The sequence below is a fragment of the Lytechinus pictus genome, chromosome 10 (assembly GCF_037042905.1).
Source record: "Lytechinus pictus isolate F3 Inbred chromosome 10, Lp3.0, whole genome shotgun sequence".
NCBI classification, from domain to species: domain Eukaryota; kingdom Metazoa; phylum Echinodermata; class Echinoidea; order Temnopleuroida; family Toxopneustidae; genus Lytechinus; species Lytechinus pictus.
The window spans coordinates 20443403-20466979 of NC_087254.1; the positions used below are offsets into that span (position 1 = coordinate 20443403).

At 35.9% G+C, this 23577-nt stretch overlaps 2 protein-coding genes across 2 annotated transcripts; both read left to right on the top strand.

Moving 5' to 3' along the window:
- Nucleotides 1-1022: 1022 nt before the first annotated feature.
- LOC129269248 (beta-1,4-galactosyltransferase 6-like) lies at nt 1023-14080 on the top strand. The gene is made up of 9 exons (XM_054906720.2): nt 1023-1274; nt 3249-3540; nt 6435-6569; nt 7765-7812; nt 9115-9374; nt 9772-9888; nt 11026-11213; nt 12395-12619; nt 13176-14080. Exons 2-9 carry the CDS (start codon nt 3345-3347, stop codon nt 13402-13404), a joined length of 1398 nt encoding a protein of 465 aa, XP_054762695.2. The 5' UTR covers nt 1023-1274; nt 3249-3344; the 3' UTR covers nt 13405-14080.
- Nucleotides 14081-18296: 4216 nt separating this feature from the next.
- LOC129269249 (uncharacterized) lies at nt 18297-21870 on the top strand. Its single transcript, XM_054906721.2, has 3 exons — nt 18297-18881; nt 19950-20155; nt 21262-21870. The coding sequence occupies exons 1-3, from the start codon at nt 18804-18806 to the stop codon at nt 21371-21373; spliced, it is 396 nt and encodes a 131-aa protein (XP_054762696.1). The 5' UTR covers nt 18297-18803; the 3' UTR covers nt 21374-21870.
- The last annotated feature ends 1707 nt before the right edge of the window (nt 21871-23577 follow it).

Genomic DNA, 23577 nt, shown 5'->3' on the forward strand with positions numbered 1-23577 from the left:
ATCTATTTCGTTAGGAAAGCTACGTGTTTAGGGTCAAATTTGCGGGGATGATAAAACAAAATTAAAATGTTTTATAAAGGATGTCCTTTTTGCTCCAACACTACGTGTTTAGAGTCCGATTTGCGCGACGTGTGGAAGGTAGGGCCGTTCTAACCAAGTGATGTGTAAAAGTAACCGACGACCGACGGACCCGTGACATATCGCTGTACTTGTTTAGGGGTTCATTTCAGGGAATACTTGTCAAGAGTATCGTTTTGTTTCCAATACTTGTTAAGGGTAGGGTTTCACAGGCCAATACTTGTTAAGGGGTGCATTTTCAGAATATGGAAAATACGTGTTTAGGGTGCTTTTCGAGACCCCATGGTCGCGCATGGTATCCACTCGTCAATGGAAGTGGCCCCCCCCCGGGTATAACGATTATGTCGAATCCACAATAGCCGCCATTAGTCCATATTTAGGATTTTTTCCAGTTCATTTTCAATATGATTGAGCGTTTTGTAACAAATCTTTTTGGTTGTATCGACTCAGTTCCAAAGCTATAGCATCTTGGCCATACTTAATAATGATCATGATGAATGCCCGGATGATAACACCTGCGTGAAGGGAAATTGCTACTGCAATGGGACACGTTCTCGTCCCAAAGTGTCAGGTTGTCTGGAATTGGGCGGCAACTTGAAAAACATTATTGCTGCACCGGCGAGCTGCAGAAAGTTGTGTCTGCGACTGTGGAATAGTGTTAATAATAATTATGTTACATATTATTTTCGACCACTGATTTTATTTATTGCTTAAGAATCATAAACATCTTGCTTATATCCATCCATTCAAACGCCCAACTTCCGTTAACCGACCATCTTGACGAAACGGCTTCAACATTAACACGGTCTATTGTTATGCATCCTTGTGTTACATCACAGTGTATTCATTGGCACTGCTTTATAAATCTAAGAAACCTTATCATTGTCTAGTGCAAACATAACACAATAACGATTATCTCATCTTGAAGGGACGATAGTCCCATCAGTGTTTACATGTGTTGCAAACAGGAAAACCACAACTTATTTCATAGAGGTGAACATATATATTCTTTTGGCTTGATATCTGTAAAGCGTAAATCATTTTGGAGGATACACTGCCAAGAATTATCACACTTCTTCCTCAGCGTAATAGAATTGGGCGTTGCTGAGTACCAGAGTAGATGTAGATGTGGATTCGAAGGTGTTTTCTATCCGAAGGCTGTACTCGAAGGAAGTATATGGTGTTTAATCATAAAGGTAATTCGCAATATTATCATGCTTTGAAATCTACCGATCATGCCTTATCATCTTAGTTTGTTAGACCGATATTTCAGAACATAATAAGTATGCCTATTCCTCGAATTAAATTTACACTATGGGATTAGTCTTCTCTCCAGAACTTTATCGTAAATATAACAGACTTGTTTGAAATAGATGTTTTGAGAATGAAATTGTTTAAAATTAAAAATATATCAATTTTCGTTTCTTCACCTGAGTATGCTTTCTAGCTCGATACTACAACGCAAAGCATAGGTAGAAAATATAGGGCCTGTAGCAGGGTAAGAAGAAGCAGTAGTATGTATGTATATTAGTAGTATCAGCAGCAGCAGCAGCAGTATAGTAGTAGTAGTATAGTAGCAGCAGGTAGTAGTAGTAGTAGTAGTAGTAAAGAAGTATAGTGGTGGTGGTGGTGGTCAGGGTCGGATCCATGACTTTCCAGGGGGGGGGGGCAAATTTTTTGGAGGAAAATTTAATTTGGCAAGCAAAAAAAACCCACAAATTATTTCGTACCCGAAAAAAATGATCCGCCAGGTGTGGTGGTGGTGGTAGTAGTAGTAGTAGTATTGTAGTAGTAGTAGCAGCAGCAGTAGTAGAAGCAGCAGCATTAGTAGTAGCAGCAGCAGCAGACGTATTAGTAGTAGTAGTAGTAGTAGTAGAAGTAGTAGTAGTAGCAGCAGCAGCATTAGTATAGTAGCAGCAGCAGACGTATTAGTAGTAGTAGTAGTAGTAGTAGTAGATATATATAGAAGTAGTAGTAGTAGCAGCAGCAGCAGCATTAGTTTAGTAGCAGCAGCAGCAGACGTATTAGTAGTAGTAGTAGTAGTAGTAGTAGTAGCAGCAGCAGTAGTAGCAGCAGCAGCATTAGTATAGTAGCAGCAGCAGCAGACGTATTAGTAGTAGTAGTAGTAATAGCAGCAGCAGTAGTAGCAGTAGCAGCATTAGTATAGTAGCAGCAGCAGCAGCAGACGTATTAGTAGTAGTAGTAGTAGTAGTAGTAGTAGTAGTAGTAGTAGTAGTAGTAGTAGTATTAGCAGCAGCAGTAGTAGTAGCAGCAGCAGCATTAGTATAGTAGCAGCAGCAGCAGACGTATTAGTAGTAGTAGTAGTAGTAGTAGTAGTAGTAGTAGTAGTAGTAGTAGTAGTATTAGCAGCAGCAGTAGTAGTAGCAGCAGCAGCATTAGTATAGTAGCAGCAGCAGCAGACGTATTAGTAGTAGTAGTAGTAGTAGTAGTAGTAGTAGTAGTAGTAGTAGTAGTAGTAGTAGTAGTAGCAGCAGCAGCAGTAGTAGTAGCAGCAGCAGCATTAGTATAGTAGCAGCAGCAGCAGACGTATTAGTAGAAGTAGTAGTAGTAGTAGTAGTAGTAGTAGTAGTAGTAGTAGTAGTAGTAGTAGTAGTAGTAGAAGTAGTAGTAGTAGTAGTAGTAGTAGTAGTAGTAGCAGCAGCAGCAGTAGTAGTAACAGCAGCAGCATTAGTATAGTAGCAGCAGCAGCAGACGTATTAGTAGTAGTAGTAGTAGTAGCATGCAGCAGCAGCAGCAGGCGTAGTAGCAGTAGTAGTAGTAGTAGTAGTAGTAGTAGTAGTAGTAGTAGTAGTAGTAGTAGTAGAAGTAGTAGAAGTAGTAGTAGTAGTAGTAGTAGAAGTAGTAGTAGTAGTAGTATAGAAGTAAAAGTAGTAGTAGTAGTAGAAGTAGTAGTAGTAGTATAGTAGTAGTAGTAGTAGTAGTAGTAGTAGTAGTAGAAGTAGTAGTAGTAGTAGTAGTAGTAGTAGTAGTAGTAGTAGTAGTAGTAGTAGTAGTAGTAGTAGTAGTAGTAGTAGTATACATGTAGTAGTAATATATGAGAAGAGTATAGTAAGCCAAAGTATTCACAAAATCATCTTAGGTTATTCAAAAACTTGCAGTGATATCATAATTTCATTTCTGCACTCTACTATTTCATTTATTATCATCAGATAACACTATAATGACGAGATGACAAGGAATCCGCTGTTACGTTTTCCACCACATATGATATTGTGCCATTCATCATCAAATCACTGCCGGTCCAAATGAAACTCCAAATTCCAATGCTGTCCCATGTCACTGCAGTGAAGTCACGATTTTCGTCTGTGACTTCTCACATCTGGGAAACCTTGAGCGATGGGCGTGTCCTTGGCAGAGCTCTCTTCTGGTATATCTGGATCCTGGTTGTCATGGCAACCGTTTCAACGCTTGCTCTTTGGGCGTCGTTTGATGCAAGTTATGGTAAGGAGGAGTTTTTATATCGCTGTCCATTCTTTCTTTGACTTTTGAGAATCAATCGCATTAATTTGGGGATCTGTAAATTGCTCTCTATCTAATTTTAATTCAAGTTGAAGAGTTTTTTTTTCATTTACAACTACCTAACAAAAACAAATAAAATTTTGTAGTACAAGAATCATGCCCAAGCTCTCATGGTCTGATAAATTGTGTTGAAAGTAACTTAAATTAAAAAAAACAGAACAAAGTCAATCTACCAAGATTTAAAAAAAAAACTTTAATCTGTTCTTTTGAAGGTTTGAAGGCCTGCAAAATTAAGATACGACGTGTTTTGCATCATTTTATGTTTCATTGCATTGCAAAAACTCTGGTGTTGTTTTAACACCAGCCCGGAATCTATATATGTCCACAACAGAGAAGTGTTTAACAACACCAGTTTCGTTTTGGTCTAACACCAGATAGGTGTTTATACAACACCAATTAGTATCAAAACAGCATCGGTTTGATTCCAAACTGGTGTTGTTTCAATACTTCTCTGGTGTGGACATATATAGATTCCGGGCTGGTGTTAAATCAACACCTGAGTTTTTGCAATGTGTAAATGAAGCACAGAAGCCCCTGATCATGCTTCAATACTGACAAGGGAAGGGGCCAAGCTTAAAGAAGTGGAATGTGTATATATTATGAACTCAAGAAAAGACTTTCTATCTAGAAAAACTCGGATAGAATGCATGCATGTAATAAGCCGTATTTGATTTTTCGGAATTAAATATTTCTCTTCAACAAAACTCTCCCTGTTTAGGGCATGTGTAGAAAGTATCCCTTTGTATGGGTCAGGAACGTGGACAATCAAGAAGTCCTTAAGATTTAGACTAGATGGCACATAAATATACTCGACTTTTAATGAGGTTACAAAATACTAGTAGGATAGATCACAAAACAAAAGATGAAATTCGTGGAGATCTTCCCCCATCTCCAACACGGTAATTAAACGTAATTAGTATGAGATTTGCTGGTCACTGTTTTTTTTTCTGATGTTATATTAATTGTTGCGCCTCCCTCATAAAACCAGAGGACGGATACCTAATTTGTTACATGATTTCCCAACTCTCATGTCAGATCGCAAAGCCTGGCATATCTCGGATGCGTCCGATTTGTAGTGCACTACATGTAGTGTAGTAAATGGTACCACTAAGGGACGCACCATGAGATATCCAGGTGGGTGGGGGGGGGCTGGAAGTTTTTCCCCAAAAAAACTTGACTCACCATCAGAGTAAAAAAAAAAAACTTGGTCCATTGATAAATCATCTGAAAGGTGTAAAAACAAAAAGAAAAAACATGTCTCAATGGAGTAAGGAAAAAACAAACTTTGCTCAAAGAAGAAAGGATTTTTTTTTGCATCAACCCCTCCCCTAGGTATCAAATGGTGCGTCCCTAAATATACCAACATAGTGAACATTCGTAGGCATGGTTATACTCAAACTAGAATCCATCATGTCCACATTAGATGCCATGAGCGGAATAGACAAAAATGGGTTTGCCAATATTTTCTTGGCATTTCAATCTAAATTCCTTGAGACTCGAAGATAATTGAATCTCCAAACTTACCAAGATTTAAAAATAGTAAATTGCCTATTTTAGTTGACGTACTCAAGAATTAAAAGATGAGTGTATCTACTGGGAAAGGCAATAGACAATGCCCCCCCCCCCCTCCTCATACAGTCGTTGTTGTTTGTTGGGTATAATGGCAACCAGTCATGTTTGACTATTTTTACCGCAACTGGGTTTTTTTTCTTCGTTCTTTTCGTTTTGTCCCTTTCCTTTCTTTCCTTTTCTTTTCCTCAATCTTTCCTCTCCCATTTTCGAAGTATACTTTCTTTCCTGTGATTTCTTCTTCTTATTATCATCGTTATTATCCTAAGAAAGGAAGTGCGATAGCTCAGTCGGTAGAGCGGGGGTTTCGGATTCCGGTGACCCGGGTTCGATTCCCAAGAGGTGCGCTAGTGCCCTTTGGTAAGGCATTTATCCTCATTACCAGGTCCCTCGGAAAGGACCTTAAGCCGCTGGTCCCCTGGTTGCTTGCTCACAGGCATTCGTGCTTTCTTAGCAGTCAGGTAAAAAAACCTCGGTATAAAAAAAAAAAGACTATTGTATCTTATACAGCTAACCCGGATCCTGTCCGTTCTTCGACACCGTCCAGACATCGTCACTTTTGTCAGTCAAAATTTTGCCAGTCTCCACTTCTTCAAGTCGGCCATTACTAATACCATTCATATCATGTTACATTCGTTTATTGTCTTTTATGCTTTTTATCTAAAATTGCATTAGCTTTTTAAATGTATGTAGCCTTTAAAATGTTATTTTACATTATGTTTTACTATGTCATTTATTGTGCCAATACAAACTTTTAAACAAGATTTTGTCAGCTCCGGCTGTTTATTCCTATGCGACAGTTATATAAACATGTTTGATCATCAATAAAGACCATTTTAAATTGAATTGAAATGAATTGAACTTATAATCTAAACTCAAATCTTTGCCATTATTTTGACGGGCTTTACGTGGGAGCCACGTTCAAATATTTCAAGGTTCATCTTTAAAATTGTATTTAATTTGCCTATGGCCTATATAAAGATATTTTCCCAATATAATAGCATACAAATTATTTTAGAAAGGGGATATCCTACCCTAACCACCAGACGATATGATTGAAATGATTACCCCTGTTCGTGTAAAAAAAAAAAAACCCAGGAATGCTCCCCGTTAGTGGCGAAAACCATTTTAATGCTTGTCACAGAACTATATGGACGAAATAGAGCGTACCATTGTGGCCTGAACCATGGTTAATACGCTGGCTATATTATTTCAAACATTTTATCAATATTTGTTTCACTATGCAGGGCGTTCCCTAGTCGTATATCGCTCCGGGAGAGACCTGGATGGAGGATCGGAGTTGATGAGTGGTCTGAGAAAATTATCAGATCGGATTGGAGAAGCTTTTACAAGATCAAGGACAGTTGATGTCAGAGCGAGAAGTGAGAAACTATGTTATTAGCATAATTGCAGAATTTTGTTCTCAGGAGAGTTGGCAGTCTATATACGCCAGTTTATTTTGGACTTTTAAAAGATACCACCCACTTAATATCTTTCGCAGATTATTTGTTTCAATGTGAGCTATATAATATGAAGAGCTCGGCTGTAGAAGGGGTTAGATCCACTTTGGGGATCATTTCGAGAAAAATCATATTTGTTTATTCTCCCATATTGCAATATTCTTATGAGAAACTAAATTGCCATGATGCACTACCCTGCCGTGTGAACATAGAATTGGGTATAAAAAATGTACCTGTCTTCATTTTTTAAATATATATATTTAAAAAAAAATTATCATTGTGGATCTATATCCCCTTTTCAAGCAAACTGAAATGAAGCCAATCCCTTTTGAATAAAAAAGTGAATTTTCTTTGCCACTTTTATTCACGTTTTAATGTGAATTTCAAATTGTCTTTGGTATCATCAGAGCGACTAAAAATCTATGTTTTGAGACAACAAAAAAATAAAATGTATGAAAAATGGATTTAACCCCTTTTGACAAATTAGCTCTTCAGAAGAGTTTGTTTGCAAAACGGATTAGATCCACTCCAAGAAAATCATTTTTTTAATTCTCCCATATTGCAATATTCTTATGCGAAACTAAATTTTCATGATACCCTACCATGTGAACATAAAATTTGATATAAAAGAAACCTACCTGTCTTTATATTTTTTAGAATATTCTTTTCCAAAAAAAATCTTTGTGGATCTAACCCCTTTTGCAACTGAGCTCTTCATATCTTATCAATTTGTTGATCATTCTTATTGATCTATATATTTATGGATGGCGCCACACAGAGGAGGGAACCGCAATTAATGTTTATATCCAACTATTCAGGGGGAGAGAGAAGAAGAAAAATTGGTTTAAAATTGATTCAGAGGGTTCAGTTGTAGAACTTAATACCCCGTTATACGTTACCCCATCAAAATACCCCGACCCAACTCCCGACTATAAAGCGAGACTTCATCAGATAAATAACTCCGGACAGTAATCAAATATCACCGTCGTTCTAACAACTTTCCAACAGATAAAGACTTTAGATCTTGTAAAATAGAAAATGTTTTATCCGACACATATTGAATTACATGTATGTTTAGTGTAATAATCATTCCCGTTTTATACATATATTTTTACAGAATCTATCCATGGTCCGGTTTGCCCTGAGATAGACATACCCGGTTCAGGTAAGAGATCTCAAACAGCCCTACAATCCATTTTAATCAAATCGTGATCAATATGTGTCGTTTACGCTCGAAGCGCAATTCGTCAGATTTGACAAGCTGAATGATCACCAGACCAGGGGCCCGTTTCATAAAGGACTTGCAACTGTTGTAACTTTGCCATTACGGCAACTACCATGGTAAACTTGATTATGATTGGCTGCTAAGCCCCGTTACCATGGTAGTTGTCATTATGGCAAAGTTACAACAGTTGTAAGTCCTTTATGAAACGGGCCCCAGCACTTGGCTATCTTAATTGATACAGATCGGACTGTATACGTGATACTGTACAAACGATGAGAAATTGCCTTATACAGCTTCTACCGTATAGGCAAACACGAAAAATAAAAATAAAACATTCGATAATTACTGTCAATTTGCCCTATATACTTTTAAACTTAACCCCCACAGTTATCTAACAAATATAGATACCCCCCCTTTTTTTTGGGGGGGGGGGTACTTAATCAATCCGCCAGTGAGCATAGTGGGTGTAAGACTCATTTTTAGAAGTTCTCTTGATTGGCACCATACATTTTTATTGCATAATACGCTCTATTTCTAAGACTTAGTAAATCGAGATCGGTTGTGGTTACTGATCAAACGAACACTTACTTCAAGATTTTATATACTTTAATCAGAAATATTATTTAAAAAGAGATAAACTTGTTGCCTCGATGGGATTTCAAACTGCAATGGTTTTATACGTGCACACGTCACTATAGAGCCGGGGTAATAGTATGCAGCGCTTAGAATCATTTGTATTAAGCGCTATTATGAATGCTGCATGCAAGTTCCCCGCTGTGATTAATTCAAATGATATGCAACTAGTTATCAGATGCACGTTCTGAATCAATAACTATTTACATAGTTTAGCACCTGACTTATTCTTTAATAAAGCTAACACGTGTCTCTCTCAAAATTTTACTGATCACTAAGAATGATCATTACCTTTTTTATTATGATTATGAACAAGGTACACTGTAGTCCTATAGGTCTATGATTATGAAAGTTGACATTTGAGCCAAAAAAAGAAGATATATTTGATATCATTTCTGAAAAGGAAATCTTATTTTGAATCAAGTCATACAGCTGTACTCATGAGGGCCTTTTTTCCGAGGGGCGGGCCAGAATATACGAACATTGTATGAAAGGGTACGAAAGTAAGAGAGCAAAGTGAGCTAACTTATCACGAAGCCGTATTTTGCACTTTGAAAGTTGAAAAGAAGGATTTGGTGCACACCTAACCCGCTACCATGACTATTTTAGATAAAAACCTAACGCATGAACTCAACGAAACAACAATGAACCACGCAGAGGAACGCATCCTCCTCACTCACACCATGGATGCCCGTCGGCTCACCCGACATAGCAACGAGAAACTACAGGATCTCTACTACGCAAGGAGGATTAACAGAGCATCTGGAGCTGGTATCCCGGATGTACTGAATGATGGGCTTGAGACAGAGGATTATATTGTGTTACCAGGGGGTCATTGGATACCCACCACCTGCTCACCCAGATGGAAGGTGAGACTTTGGGAAGAAATATGAAGATATTTATTCCTAAAGGAGTTGGTTCCCTTTTAGACTTGGAAAATTATTTCAAAAAAATTTTATAAAATATATCGCTAGATTTTTAATAGGATGATAGAATTAATCTATAGGAAAATAGCCAGATCGTGATATCGAAATAGGATAGCAGTGTACAAGGGATAATGATGGCCTATACTGAAAAACCTCCCCAAAAAACCATGAAGGGTAAGCTCATTTTGAAAAAAGGCATTCTTTAGAACCTTGCAAAGAAAATGTACTCACAACATTACTTTCTATTAAAAAAATGTAATTAGATTATTACTTTATAAATAAATAAATAGTTAAACATTAATTTGTAATGATATATTTACTATCCTTTTTCCCCTTGTAGGTAGCAATAGTAATACCATTTCGAGATCGTCATCAGCATCTACCTATCTTGCTGCTTCATCTAGTACCTTTCCTAAAGAGTCAATACCTAGAGTTTGCCATATTTGTTGTCGAACAGGTAAATATACTAAATGAATATAAGCGCACAGAAAAAAAGTTTGGTAATCGCTATATAAACATTAAATTCGTATTATCATAATTATAAGAACAGCCCTATTCCAATATCCATCTCTAAATGGCTAACTTGTTTCATGGCTGTACTAAGTAATTTTGAAAACCTGAAAATTCACCAAAAGTGTGCACGAAATCCTTTAATTTCACTCTCGAAAATGCAAAAGGGCCCCGCATTAGAAGCTCGGTCATTTCGCTCCCTCGCTTTCGGGTTTCTTCGAAAATTTTTAAACTTCTTGCCCCCCTGGAAAAGTTTCTGCGTACGGCCATGTGCTGTTTATACATGAGGCCATCTTTGTTTAATTGTATCCCGGAATTCCACTCAGAAGTGCCCAATATAATTGAGGAGCTGACCAAACTCCTTATTGGACAAACAAAACAAATATTTTATTTTCTTGATTTACTCGAAATGAACTTTCGTGGATCAGGGCCGTCCCTTTGTTATACCCAATTCAAGACTAATAGGAATTTCAATATCAATCAGCTCCTCAGTTGAAGTTTGAACGAAATACAATTATCTCTTCAAAATGTATTTAAAAAAGCATTCATTACAAGTCATAATTAGGTTGCCAAGAATTATTATTTTTACATGAAATATCATTATATATCATCCAAGTAACTCTGTTGACAACATTTGAGAACTCATCAGGGCGACGTTATGATTATTTTTTTCACCAAAACCTTGATCTAAACAATTAGTTCTATAGGTCGGATTATTCTCCAAAAAGTGTTGTCAAGTAATTATATCGCAAAAATGAAATTAGTAGAAAGAAAATACAAAAAGTCATGATTGATTCCTACATACTATACAATATTCGATAGCAAAATAATAGAGCGTCATTTATTAAGAAAAAAGGGTCTAACTTATGCATACATGAGAATATTTGCAAATTGATTACTTCGTAAAATTTTACTACGAAAATTGACAGATTACGTCACGGTTGACGAGGTACGTGCCGAAATTCGGCGCGATCGCGTGGTCGACTCCGATTGCTCGTAAAGCCGAACCCCATTAGAGGCATTTCATACTTTCCCCTATGCACATTTTATTTAGTATCCGCTTTTATTTCATGCCTATCAATAGGAAAATGATCTTCGTTTTAATCGAGCGATGTTGATGAACGTCGGTTTCGTCGAGGCTCTAAACTACACCATGTTTGACTGCTTTATATTTCATGATGTTGATCATATACCTCTCTCATATGGAAACTTTTATGGATGCAGTGGAATGCCTCGTCATTTCGTCTCAGGTGTCGACCGATGGAATTACAAGTAAGTATAGACACATTATCAAAGTCATTTTGGACGCTATACTCTGCAAAAACTCTGGTGTTGATTTAACACCAGCCCGGAATCTATATATGACCACACCAGAGAAGTGTTAAACAACACCAGTTTCGTTTTGGTCTAACACCAGATAGGTGTTTATACAACACCAATTAGTATCAAAACACCATCGGTTTGATTCCAAACTGGTGTTGTTTCAATACTTCTCTGGCCGGTGGACATATAGATTTCGAGCTGGTGTTAAATCAACACCGGAGCTTTTGCAGTGTATTATCTTTGATATTAAGGTACTACAGGTGAGCGTTTCATCAACAGTTATCGTCTGACAATTGCTCTCGTTGAATTTGAATGGATAAGAAGCTCATGTGTGTATGTGTGGGTTTGTGTATGTGTGAGTGGTATGGTGTGAGGATGGATGTTTGTGGCTGATTATTAAGTTAATTTGAGATAATTTAGCTTGTTAATGTCAATGTGTTTAAATTGTCTTGAACTTATTGTCAGTCTATATTGTTTGTAACTGTTATTTTATGAAAACCAATAAAAACAGAAAAAAAGAAGCTCATGTGTCTGACTGTTACCATGGTTACTGTGGGATGACTTTCATGAAATCGTTTCATCAACATTTGTCGTTTCATTGACAATTTTTTGTTGGTTTTGATTGCCTAAGAAACAAAGGCGTCTAACTTTTACTAACTGTCGGATGAAATAACCTTGTCATAAAAAAAAGTTCATCATAACAGATTTACTTTGTTGGATAACATAAAAAGGTTCTTTCATGAAAAGTTCTCTTGAAGATGAGAGAAGGGGCCGCCCGCCTCTATGATTTGCCAGTAAGATAATTGGTCGAACAAAGCAATCATAAAAAGGTTTATGATGAGAGCAATATATTTTTGAGGAAAATATCAATTTCAGCTGGTTTTATCTAATCTAAACTCTAAGTAGTCATAATAGCGATTGTTATCATTCATTATCGTTTGTCGCCAATGTTATTTTGCTATTTAATCATCATCATCATCATCATCATCATCACCACCACCACCACCACCATCATCATTATCATATTTCTGTAGTTGTTGCTTTGTATGTAATATCATGATTATTTTCTTCTGGAGAAAATTGCGAAAATTCACGATTATACATTAAATCCTCCTATTTCTAATTAACAGATTATTGTATTGGGGATTCTTTGGTGCTGTTACCGGATTCACGAGAACACAGATTGAGACATTTAACGGGTTTCCTAATGTCTATTGGGGATGGGGAGGAGAAGACGATGATATCTTAGGCCGGATCAGGGCCAAGGGACTCGCGAAGACCAGGCCTTGGGGACCGGTTGGATTCTATAATGTCATACCACACCATCACAAGAGCGCCAAGAAAAATATGGACAGGTGATCTATAGAATAAGGTTTTGCCCTTATCTAAATGAAATAGCGTCACTTGGTGTTTGTGTATATAGTTTAGATAACGAATACTAAACGCAGAGATTGTGTTTTCCTGTAATACGTTTTAAACATAACTATGCCACACCTTTATCAATAGTTTATTCGAACTGATTTATAGTCTTTGCCAACTAAATTTTGATAGACCTTTAGAATAAGGCAATGATCGTGTCCCATGCATGTACCAATAAAAAAAAGCAAGAAAATTTATCGTTCATTATTTTGTTTTACTGTTTGTGATTCCAAAACAGAAAAGAGGGGAGTTTAATGTACTTCCGTAAAATACAAAACGAAATCGTATTATAATATATAAGGAAAGAAATGGAAGGCCTATAATAGATATGGAAAGACGGCCACCGAATTCCATTCTTAGCCTTATCTTTGTATAAGAGTGGTTATTTTTATTTATTTTATTTATTACGTATTATTTAAACAGTTAACGAACCGAACTTTGAAATGTTTTGGTGGGTTAATTATTTTTCTTTTATAATATGTTTCAACACAGGGTATGTCTTCTGAATAATTATAAAGAGCGCATAGATACAGATGGTCTGAGCAACCTGTACTATGGAACGCCACGTGTGACGCTGTATCCCCTATACACCAACATCGCAGTAGACATTCAGGACCTACCCTGGAACGTTGCATGGCATGTATGTGACCGTGATGCTGAACTCTTGGAAAAGATTTTAAAAGAAAAAGATTTTATTGCAGATGAAGGAGATGGAACGTGAAATACCACTTTGTCTCATATCTTCTATATTATCTTCTTTGTACGAATCTTCAAGTAGCTCATTGTGGAGTAAAATCAATGTGTAAATATCTTTTTTTTTCTATATATCAAATATTTCAATGCAGAATGTATCGTTATTTTGTCAAAATTTGAATAGGGTTATAGGAAATTCACTTTATTTTTGCTAAGACGCCAGGGAAAATTGGGGTATTTCATTTTTATAAGACATGCACTTTGCCGTCGCGCGTACATACAACCTTACGTATATAATGCAAAAGTGCATTATTTACTAATAGCTTTATGTATATCATGAGATGGAAATAAGTAGACTATCACCTACATGTAGACAAAATTAGCAATGCGATACTTAGAAATGATTAGTTCATGCGGTGAATGACAATCAGTCAATTTAATATTGGACAAAATTGCAATCAGACCAATATACGCTTTACCCAGATAATGAGAGATTGGGCTACCGAACCATATAAAAATATTATCGCAACATTTTATAAGGATTAACAAAATGTTTTTCATGTCGTGTTTTTCCATTTTTCATGCATGATGTCTTATCAAATTTTGAATGTTTTTATGATGTGAAGTACAATGTATTTTAATGATCTGATTCGATTTTTTTTTCTCTAGAATGTTTTATGAAAGGGTTCCACTTTTTATATTTTAACAAAAAATGTATTTTTACCACAGTAAATACCTCAATGACATAATGGGGTGTAATTCTTGTATGTGTTAAAGGTCAAGTCCACCTCAGAAAAATGTTGATTTGAATCAATAGAGAAAAATCAGACGAGCACAATGCTGAAAATTTCATCAAAATCGGATGTAAAATAAGAAAGTTATGACATTTCAAAGTTTCGCTTATTTTTAACAAAATAGTTATATGAACGAGCCAGTTACATCCAAATGAGAGAGTCGATGACATCACTCACTCACTATTTCTTTTGTTTTTTATTGTTTGAATTATACAATATTTCAATTTTTACGGATTTGACGATTAGGACCTCCTTTGCCTGAAGCACAAAATGTTACAATAATGGAATTTCACGTGTTCAGGGAGGAATGAAACTTCATTTCACATGACAATGACGAGAAAATCAAAATATTTCATATTTCATATAATAAAAAACAAAAGAAATAGTGAGTGAGTGACATCATCGACTCTCTCATTTGGATGTAACTGGCTCGTTCACATAACTATTTTGTTAGAAATAAGCTAAACTTTAAAATGTCATAACTTTCTTATTTTACATCCGATTTTGATGAAATTTTCAGTGTTATGCTGGTTGAATTTTTCTCTTTTTATTCAAATCACGTTTTTGTTGGGGTGGACTTGTCCTTTAATAATATTTAAATATTGCAATTGCCGAATGATACAAACATGTTTTCTTGATGATTCCAAGAACTTACATTATGTTATATAATGATTTAACATTAATTTTAAAGAGGAATCGTCTTTCCATAATTTATAATATAAATATTTTTGTTACTTCTGGTTGAATTGCTGACTTCCGTCTAAGTAACTCTCAATTATAGGTACACTGTTAAAAAGCTGTATATACAATTTTAAGCACGTTGTTTAAGCCCGTCACTCTAACAACTATTTAAACTTTTTAAACAACTGTTTAAACTTTTTAACAATCATTGTTTAAAAAGTTTATACAATTACAAAAAAGTTTAAACAACTTGTTGTTAGAGTGTAGACGGGCTTAAACAACGTGCTATTTTTTTTGTTTTACTGTGTGTGGAATGGGGGACTCTGCATGCACGATGACATACGAATATTCTTAAATAAGCCGTTATTTTGGCACGTCATAGGCCTAATCAATTCGTTGAAAAATTATCACTATATGAATCCTCCAATGGAAAAATAGATAACTCTTAAAATGTATGTGCCATATGTAGTATATTCTTCTTGGTTTTAAATATTATTGAAACAAACCATGTAAGTTGTATTAATCAAAGTACATATTAGTCACAATCATGATGTAGTTCGATAAGATCTTGCCTGTAATATAATGTTTGTTTTTTCTTCGATTAATGTATCCGTATTAATATCTGTATATAATTCAGAAAAACGTTTTGATTAAATAGACACTTTTAACACTTTTCTTATAGTCTATAAACAGTAGAAGAAAAAAAGTAAGGACTTTTTTTAAATCTCGAAACGGCTATTTTCAGCGGCACTGATTAGAGGGACTCTCTTCCGCATGATCTTGACAATCGAATGCATGTGCAACCATTAAAAAAAAACCTTGTTGGTATTTAATTTAAGTATTGTAATTTCATTATTCAAGATCCGTATTCCCAATTCATTGCATATTATCAGAATTTTTGCTCGATTTTGAGCTAAGAATAATTATACACGAGACTCTAAAGATCGTATAATTGCTCTGCAGACTTCTTGATTTGCGCTTGTATACTGCGTGTAATGTTAAAAGGTGAAGTTCGATGTGACAAGGCCTTATCACGAATATGACCAGAACTCGCACGAAATCAGGTTCAAAATTAAGAGGGGAGGAATGGTGTCAGATGCAGAGGAAATCTGATGTGTTCATCAAACTTAGTCTTTTACAAACCAACATTTTCGAACCTTCTGGATTTTTTTTGTAACTTGTCATGCATTGTTCCTATAAAGTTTTGTCTCAATGACAATCATTACTCTTCATGAGTGCACTTTATACGTGAAAAAAATAAATGTATCATGAATTGCTGATGAGTTTGCTTGTTTTTCAAAATCTGAGTTTAGAGTATGTTATATACTACAATCACACCAACGGAGCTCACTCCAAATCATGCTCCAAACCGACAGACACATTAATCTCATTGGTATGATAATAGCTTTTGTCACCCTGAGTCTTGCCTGTGTGTTTTTTCTTGTGACGACAATTGCTGGCGAAGTATGGTGAACTTAAGCTCTTAGATAAAATAAAATGGGCCAATCTGGCAAACCTTCATAGAAAGGCAATCCTAATAGTTGATCATAATATTTTACGATAAAGCGACCAATTATTATTTCCTCAGTTTCAAAATGTATCATAATTATTGTTTCAGATTCATGAATATGTTGACTGCATTATAGGCCGATGGAATATTCTTAAAGTTTGATCCATTTTTTAAAAATAAAGAATAGGAATGCCAATAATGTATTGTTATTTCAAAATAATGTTGATTCCAAACAACTCCACCAATCATCAACAATAAATCAATGTGGTGAATGACTTACTTGCAGAAAACACAAGAGGGCGCAAAATGAAAAAGTATATTGATTGAACGGAGGAGTATATCGGAAATTATGTATTTTGGTTGAAATTCAATACTGTAATCGCCTTCCGATCGTAAGTGGAGACCTTGGATCTGTGGCGTACGCAGGGACCCCCTTAATTTTTTTAAATACCCAAACACCCCCCTTAAAAAATGTTGACGAATTTTTTTACTTGTCAAATTTGTGTTGGGTACGAAACGACCTAAAATGTATGATGATGACCTATTTTCCCCTTTTTTTTTGGTTATCAACGTTCCTTTCATCTTGAACCCCCCCCCTTTCAAAAATCCTCCGCACGCCACTGCCTAGGATATTGCATGGGAAGCTATAAACGGATTAATTAAACAAGGTTTCAACCTAATAATTAATTGAGCCATATGACCAAGTTTATTGTTCTAAATATATATGCAGAAAGTTCATCTAATAATTTTTTTTCCACTAACTTTAGCAATCAGTCTCTCGTTCGTAAAAAGCAAATATAGTGAACATTAATTGTTTTACAAAGTCGGGAGGGTTTCATGAAGTTCGTCATGGAGATCTATTTTACTGGAGCTAAGGAATTTATCTTCTTCGTTTAATTTTATATTAATGTAGAGCCCTTTGGCTTGCTTGCAGTGGCGGCTTCAGGATTTGTATACTGGGGGGGGGGGGGCAAGTGGGAGACAAGATAACTTTGTCAGGGGAAGCAAAGGCGGGCACAATTTTTTTGCCTGTTTCACAAAATCGACCGCGAAGCGCAAGCTAAAATGTTTAGGCACTATTGCTTGACCTGTTAAGAACTGTTTCCAGTGACTCGTAAAGATGATATTTCATCAAATCAATAATGCGAGGAAGAAGCGCGAGATAAACATTTTTAATATCTTGAGATGATTAGTGGACGTTGAAACTTGAACATGATGGGTACTAAACTAAACAATGCGAGCACATAGCGCGAGCTGATTTTTTTTTATATTCAGCACTTTTTTGTGATTATGAACTGCAGGATGCGTAGCACGCCAAAACGAGTAAATAAAAACTCGAATCATGAGAAAAATAATTTGTGCATAATGAATCAAACATAAGCCCCATGTTATTTGATTGAGCATAGGCTTATCCTCAACAGCCACTGCTAATAACGCGAAGCCGCCAGCAAGATATTGAATATTATGACCTGAAAGATGGCCGTCAGAGCAGAGGATTATCTTTTGTATAGGGGAGGGGGGGTGCAACAAAAGATGCCGTCCCATGAAAAAGGGACACGCTATTTTTAAAGGCCCATGCTCGTATTTTTGGAAGCTAACCATGAGTACGGTAAGCCTGCATGAGAAATTCCTCAAAATTTGAAGAGTGAAAGCGCTGTTTGGAGCACTTTACAGCTTGACATCATTTACTGCACATCATTTTTTTTTATTTGAAAATTATTTTCTTGCATAAAGTGTACTGTGCACGCAAGTGGTTCGGGGCCATAGAGATAGGTATGCATGGTCGGGGGCATTCGGTCGGCAAAATCACTCGTACCGCATACCGTTCCGTCGTACCGTACGTACCATGCATGTTAGTCTTAATGTTCGGCTCGCATATCGCGATCGGCTAGCTCCGATCCGTACGTACGTACGCACGCATATATTTTCCCGCGCGCAGATATCGTTTCACATCTCATGAAGATGTGATTTCGATGCATAATTTATCTCCTGAAAAGTTGCATCTGTGGATTCATACATTAGGTGGACTTAATAGGATTTTACGGAATATTTTAACTGGATTCCTTGGTACTACTGGGTGAGGTGATTATCAGGAGATATGATTCTAAACTACTAAAATATTGACAATTTTTTTTGCGCCTTGGCCGTGACCGTGTGACTGTGTGAGGCGATTGTGTGACTTCCCATACCGTAGGCATTATCATTGCTTGTTGATGCAGTTTCGATTTAGTTTCAATCATTCGCATAGTGTATTTACTATTCTTGTGAGGTTATCGACAAATGAAGTTTATTTATAAATAAATACTACATGAGAATGGATTAAAATACATGATACTGGAAACTTAAATCTAGAGGAACCTCGTCTTTTCCCTTCATTACTAACTCAGTCTCAACAAGAAGCCCTTTCTGAATAGCGTGACCACGTCCAATGCACAACACACGATGAATGCGAAGGCGGACATCAACTTGGATCGGATAATTGAGCAGCTCATGTCTGTTCGTTCAACCCCTGGTAAACAGGTGAGGCGTCAGTTTAATTGCAGAATACCCCTCACAATTGGCCCCTCTCATTCACTCTCCACCAACGATTTAGTAGGCCTAGTGGTTTATTGTCATTAATGGTGCAAATAAATGGAGACTTTAGCAGAGCAGGGGGTAGACAGGAATAACCGTCGTTTCTGGGGATTTATTCAACAATTTCTGACATTTTAGTATAATCGTGAGCCAACGCAGTTCAGCGGAACAACCAAAATACAGAGACTGAAGCTTTTGGTCTAGGCAGGGGGGCACTCTGTCCCCTGGCGAACTTTTGTTTGTCAGGAAAATGAAAAATGAAACGGAAACATGGACAAGTAAGAAACAAATACTTTTAGAACAGCAAGAGAAAAAGGGGAAATCAGAAAGAAAGAAGAACATGTCCGAAAAAATAATCCCGGAATACAAAAATGATGGAGAAAAGGGGAAAAAAATTAAAGGACTGCAAAATTGAACAGGAAATGATAAAGCAAAAGGGAAAGAAAGGATGAAAAAAGAAACAGGAAATGAAAGTAGAATTGCATGAGAATAAGCAGGGGAAAAGCTGAATTTGAAAATGAAGAAAAAGAAAACAAAAAAATGTCTAAATAGAGCTTAGCCTTGCCAGATTTTATGCAATAACAGTCACTTTTGCCATTGGGATACAAAAATACATACTAAACTTTTAAAGGTTATGGAGGTACATGTATATGACATTGGCCTAGGAAAAAATATGGAAAAGGGTCAAAGAAATGGACCCACTTTCTATACCTCCTCATTGATGAAAATTTCTTTCTTGACATGCCTTCATTCCAAACTGAACCTAGCAATCGAAATTCTCGTTGCTTTTGACTATCATCAAAATGATTGCTTGTGCTGAACGATAATACTTTTTAAAACCAAAGTCGGGATTTTTACTAGCTCATTCTGCAATCTAATATGCTGTTTATCAAAGCATTTCTTTGTTTACTATCTGCCTAGTACTGAATTTTATGCAAGTTTTTTTAAGTACTGTGCATTAAAAATGAAGATTATGAATTGTTATTTCCTTTTCCACACTCACATTTACAACAGGTACAACTGCCAGAGAATCAGATTCGGCATCTATGTCAGTTATCCCGAGAGCAGTTTTTGGAAGAACCAATGCTGGTTGAGCTAGAAGCTCCAGTCAATATTGTGGGTGACATCCATGGCCAGTATGGAGATCTCATCAGACATTTTGACAAGTGTGGCTTCCCACCTGAATCAAACTATCTATTTCTTGGAGATTATGTAGACAGGTAACAAAAAATAAAATAAAAGAAGATTGCACAATATTGCTATAAATAACATTGTTGATGAAATATTTTTCATGATTTCAAATTTTAAATATATTTGTATAAATCTTGAGGTGTGACTATTAACTCTTAATGTGCCATTCACTGTAATCAGCGAGTGCCATTTTCTTTTCAAAGAGTCTATATTTCATTGTTTTATTTATAAAAAAAGGGAATCACTCCTGAGACAATAATGTTAAACCTCTTGACCATAAGCTGAAATGAAAGATGGAATCACTCATGCATGCAATGCACTCCTCAAAATGCGATAGGCATAACAATAGCTGTATGACCATTGCACGAAAATGTGTTCGTGGCACTCCAGTGGATGCACAGATATGTGTTCATGGCACGTTAAGGGTTAATGCTCTTGAAGGAAAATGAATTCATATTTAGACCCTTGTATGGAAGGAACACTACAGAAAGATGAAAAAGGTACATGAGTACCAGCAGGCCTTGTTAAAAATAAAAAATAACTGGATTTATTATGTAGTGCTTTTCCATAGGATACAAAGTGCTGTTAACAGCATTAAGTTAAGGTTCATAGATTTATTACAGGTGTTTTAAGATGCTTCTTGAAGAGGTAAAGAGTAGAGATGTTTGAGAGAGATGGAGGAAATTTGTTCCAAAGATGTTGGGGGAAGGGATGGGGGGGGGGGAAGAACTTGAAAAGAATATACAAATTTTTACAAATAATATATATGGCTTTCATCAGCAATGTTTGAAACAGAACCTTGAAATTAAATTCTGGTAGTCATATGATGAATTGCAACAGAAGGAACCTGACCTATTTTCTAAAGAAATATAATCCAACATTACCCCCCCCCCCTACGCTTGGAATGAAAATAGTTGTTGACGTCTTTCAATTAGCAATAGGATTAAAACAGAAGTCCATGCTTCTAAATATAGATTTCTATCGATTTCTGGTAAATAGACCATTAGACAAAATACTGCAATAAAAGGAAGATGCCAATATTTTCCAATGTGAAGAATAAAACCTGATCAATCAAATGAAGTCAAATAGTTTATTGTTCCAAATGGGTTAATATTTGACCTTATCTTTGATACAGAGGCAAACAATCCTTGGAGACCATCTGCTTGATGTTGGCCTACAAACTCAAATATCCTAACAATTTCTTCTTACTTCGAGGAAATCATGAGTGCGCCAGTATCAATAGGTAAGTGTCTTGATTTGTTACTGTTTGCAGATCCCTCAGGCCCATTTCATAAAGGATTTACCAATGTGTTAACTTTGCTATTATGATAACTCCCATGGTAACATGGCTCAGCAGTCACTCAAAATCTGGGTTTCAGTTTCCAGGGTAGTTTAATGTCAAAGTTACCATAGATATAAGTCTTTATGAAAAGTCGCCCTCATGAAAACCTTAGTGAGACATTTAAAGGGATTCTCTGGGCTGAAAATATTTATTTCTTAAAAAAAATCTGAAAATTTCATCTAAATCTGATAACAAATGGGATATGATGTCATATCCCAAATTTCCTTTTTCTTATGTTATTGAATGAAATCATAAATATTTCATTTTTTCATACATGTGTGAATGATATGTCTGCCTTATAATGAGAAATAAGTTGCATCAATGAATATCTAATGCACTTAATCAGTTGTTATTTCAATATTTTTGGCTCTTGAAGGGGGGAAAAATGAATAAACCTAATTTATATAATAAAATACAAAAGAACAAGTGGGGATATGGCGTCATCAGTTTGCTCATTGCATATTCATGAAGACATGCCTAAAACTGTTTCATTGGAATAATGCAAATCTTTAAAATGCCATAACTTTGTTATTCCTTGTCCAATTTTGATCAAATTGTTTGTCTGATTTTCCTCAATCTGTTCAAGTCATATTATTTTCAGCCTGGAGAACCACTTTAATAGATATACAATTAACCTTCCAGAACACTTTTGTCAATGCAGTCATATCGAGGAGGGGGGGGGGGGGGTACAGCTAGGTTGTAACACTAGTGTGAACATTGAGGTAGTAGAGTTTTTAATAGTAACTAATAAAGCCCTGATATATTTTGCACTCTGAGAAGCATTGCAACAAGTATTTGTGTGCATGTACATGTACATAACATCTTTCTTACATGTATTCTTCTATGTATCAAATTAACATTTGGGTTTACATGAAGAAAATAGGGATTGTCGAGGTAAAGGATAATATTGTTGCAGTCTGGTGTAAAAATACAAACTCAGTTTATTCAGTTATGTGGAGTTTACCTTTCTGTCCAAATAAACTTGATCAACTGATGAAACTGAACTAGATCCTCATGCAACATACTGTACACATTTTATGTGTTCTGCATGGTGAGTGCCTATGAGATGTGCCTAGATACATAAGTATGACTATTGATTATATTCTGGTAGACTTGCATAATGAATGCAGTATAGATCTAGCTGTGCACAAATAGAAGAAAGGTTGAGAAACACATGCAGAGACGAAGAGAGGGAAAGAAAGAGAATGAACAAGGAACAGAAAGAGATGAGGAGAGAAAGAGCAAAAGGGAGCAGAATTTGAGCGTTTGTATTTGTTTTAATACCTTCAAATTATCAATCCTGTCCTTTTTTATGATTCACTTTGTTTATTGTCACATACACATGTATTCACTGATGAGGTTTATGTAAATGGACATATGTACAATGATATTTTGTGAATTTTTGAAAATTCAAGGTTTTTTTAATGTCTCCACCAACCATTAGATTTGGAGGTGTGTTGGGGGGGGGGGGGGGGTCATACAACTATACCCAAAAAGATCTGTATCTTGTTCTCAAAATATTCAGGTTTCATGAATATTAGTTAGCTTTAATATTATCATCCCATGGTATGACCTTATCTAGTTACGGTATACATGTCAATATTCAGGAACGTACACTTACAGTGAATATATTACACTAGCATTCAACTGCAGAATCACCGAATCACCCATAAATTCCTCCCCAAATGCATGCTTTGGGGCAACCATTCTTTCTTGAGTGGCCCAAAAATATATCACAAATAATATTCAAGATATTTTTATAGAAAATCAATATTCTGAGTCATGTTGTTTTCCAGTGAGAAAATCCTCTCATTTCTATCTAATGCAGATGTGAACGTAGTCAAAGAATTTAAATTTATGAGCTTACTTTTACATTCCACATTTGAGTTTGAAGTATTTTTATAATATAAAGTAAATATTAAGAAACTTTCATTGAATAATTCCCCTCATTGGGTGTGTATACCTTGGGGATGACCTTGATGTTGACATTTGTACGCTAAGTAAAGGAAGTGCAATAGCTTTTGTCTATCCATGGTTGAACAGTGGTGTAATGATTTTGCAAGTCAAGCTTTAAACCTAGTGATATTATTTATAAAGGCTCTAAATCAT

Bases quoted from the DNA above. Each gene is read 5' to 3' on its own strand.
- LOC129269248 (XM_054906720.2), top strand. From the start codon at position 3,345: ATGAAACTCCAAATTCCAATGCTGTCCCATGTCACTGCAGTGAAGTCA. The intron at 7,813-9,114 runs GTAAGAGATCTC...TGACTATTTTAG, and splicing joins GATAGACATACCCGGTTCAG to ATAAAAACCTAACGCATGAA. The intron at 9,375-9,771 runs GTGAGACTTTGG...TTCCCCTTGTAG, and splicing joins CCTGCTCACCCAGATGGAAG to GTAGCAATAGTAATACCATT.
- LOC129269249 (XM_054906721.2), top strand. From the start codon at position 18,804: ATGAATGCGAAGGCGGACATCAACTTGGATCGGATAATTGAGCAGCTC. The intron at 18,882-19,949 runs GTGAGGCGTCAG...CATTTACAACAG, and splicing joins GTTCAACCCCTGGTAAACAG to GTACAACTGCCAGAGAATCA. The intron at 20,156-21,261 runs GTAACAAAAAAT...TCTTTGATACAG, and splicing joins CTTGGAGATTATGTAGACAG to AGGCAAACAATCCTTGGAGA.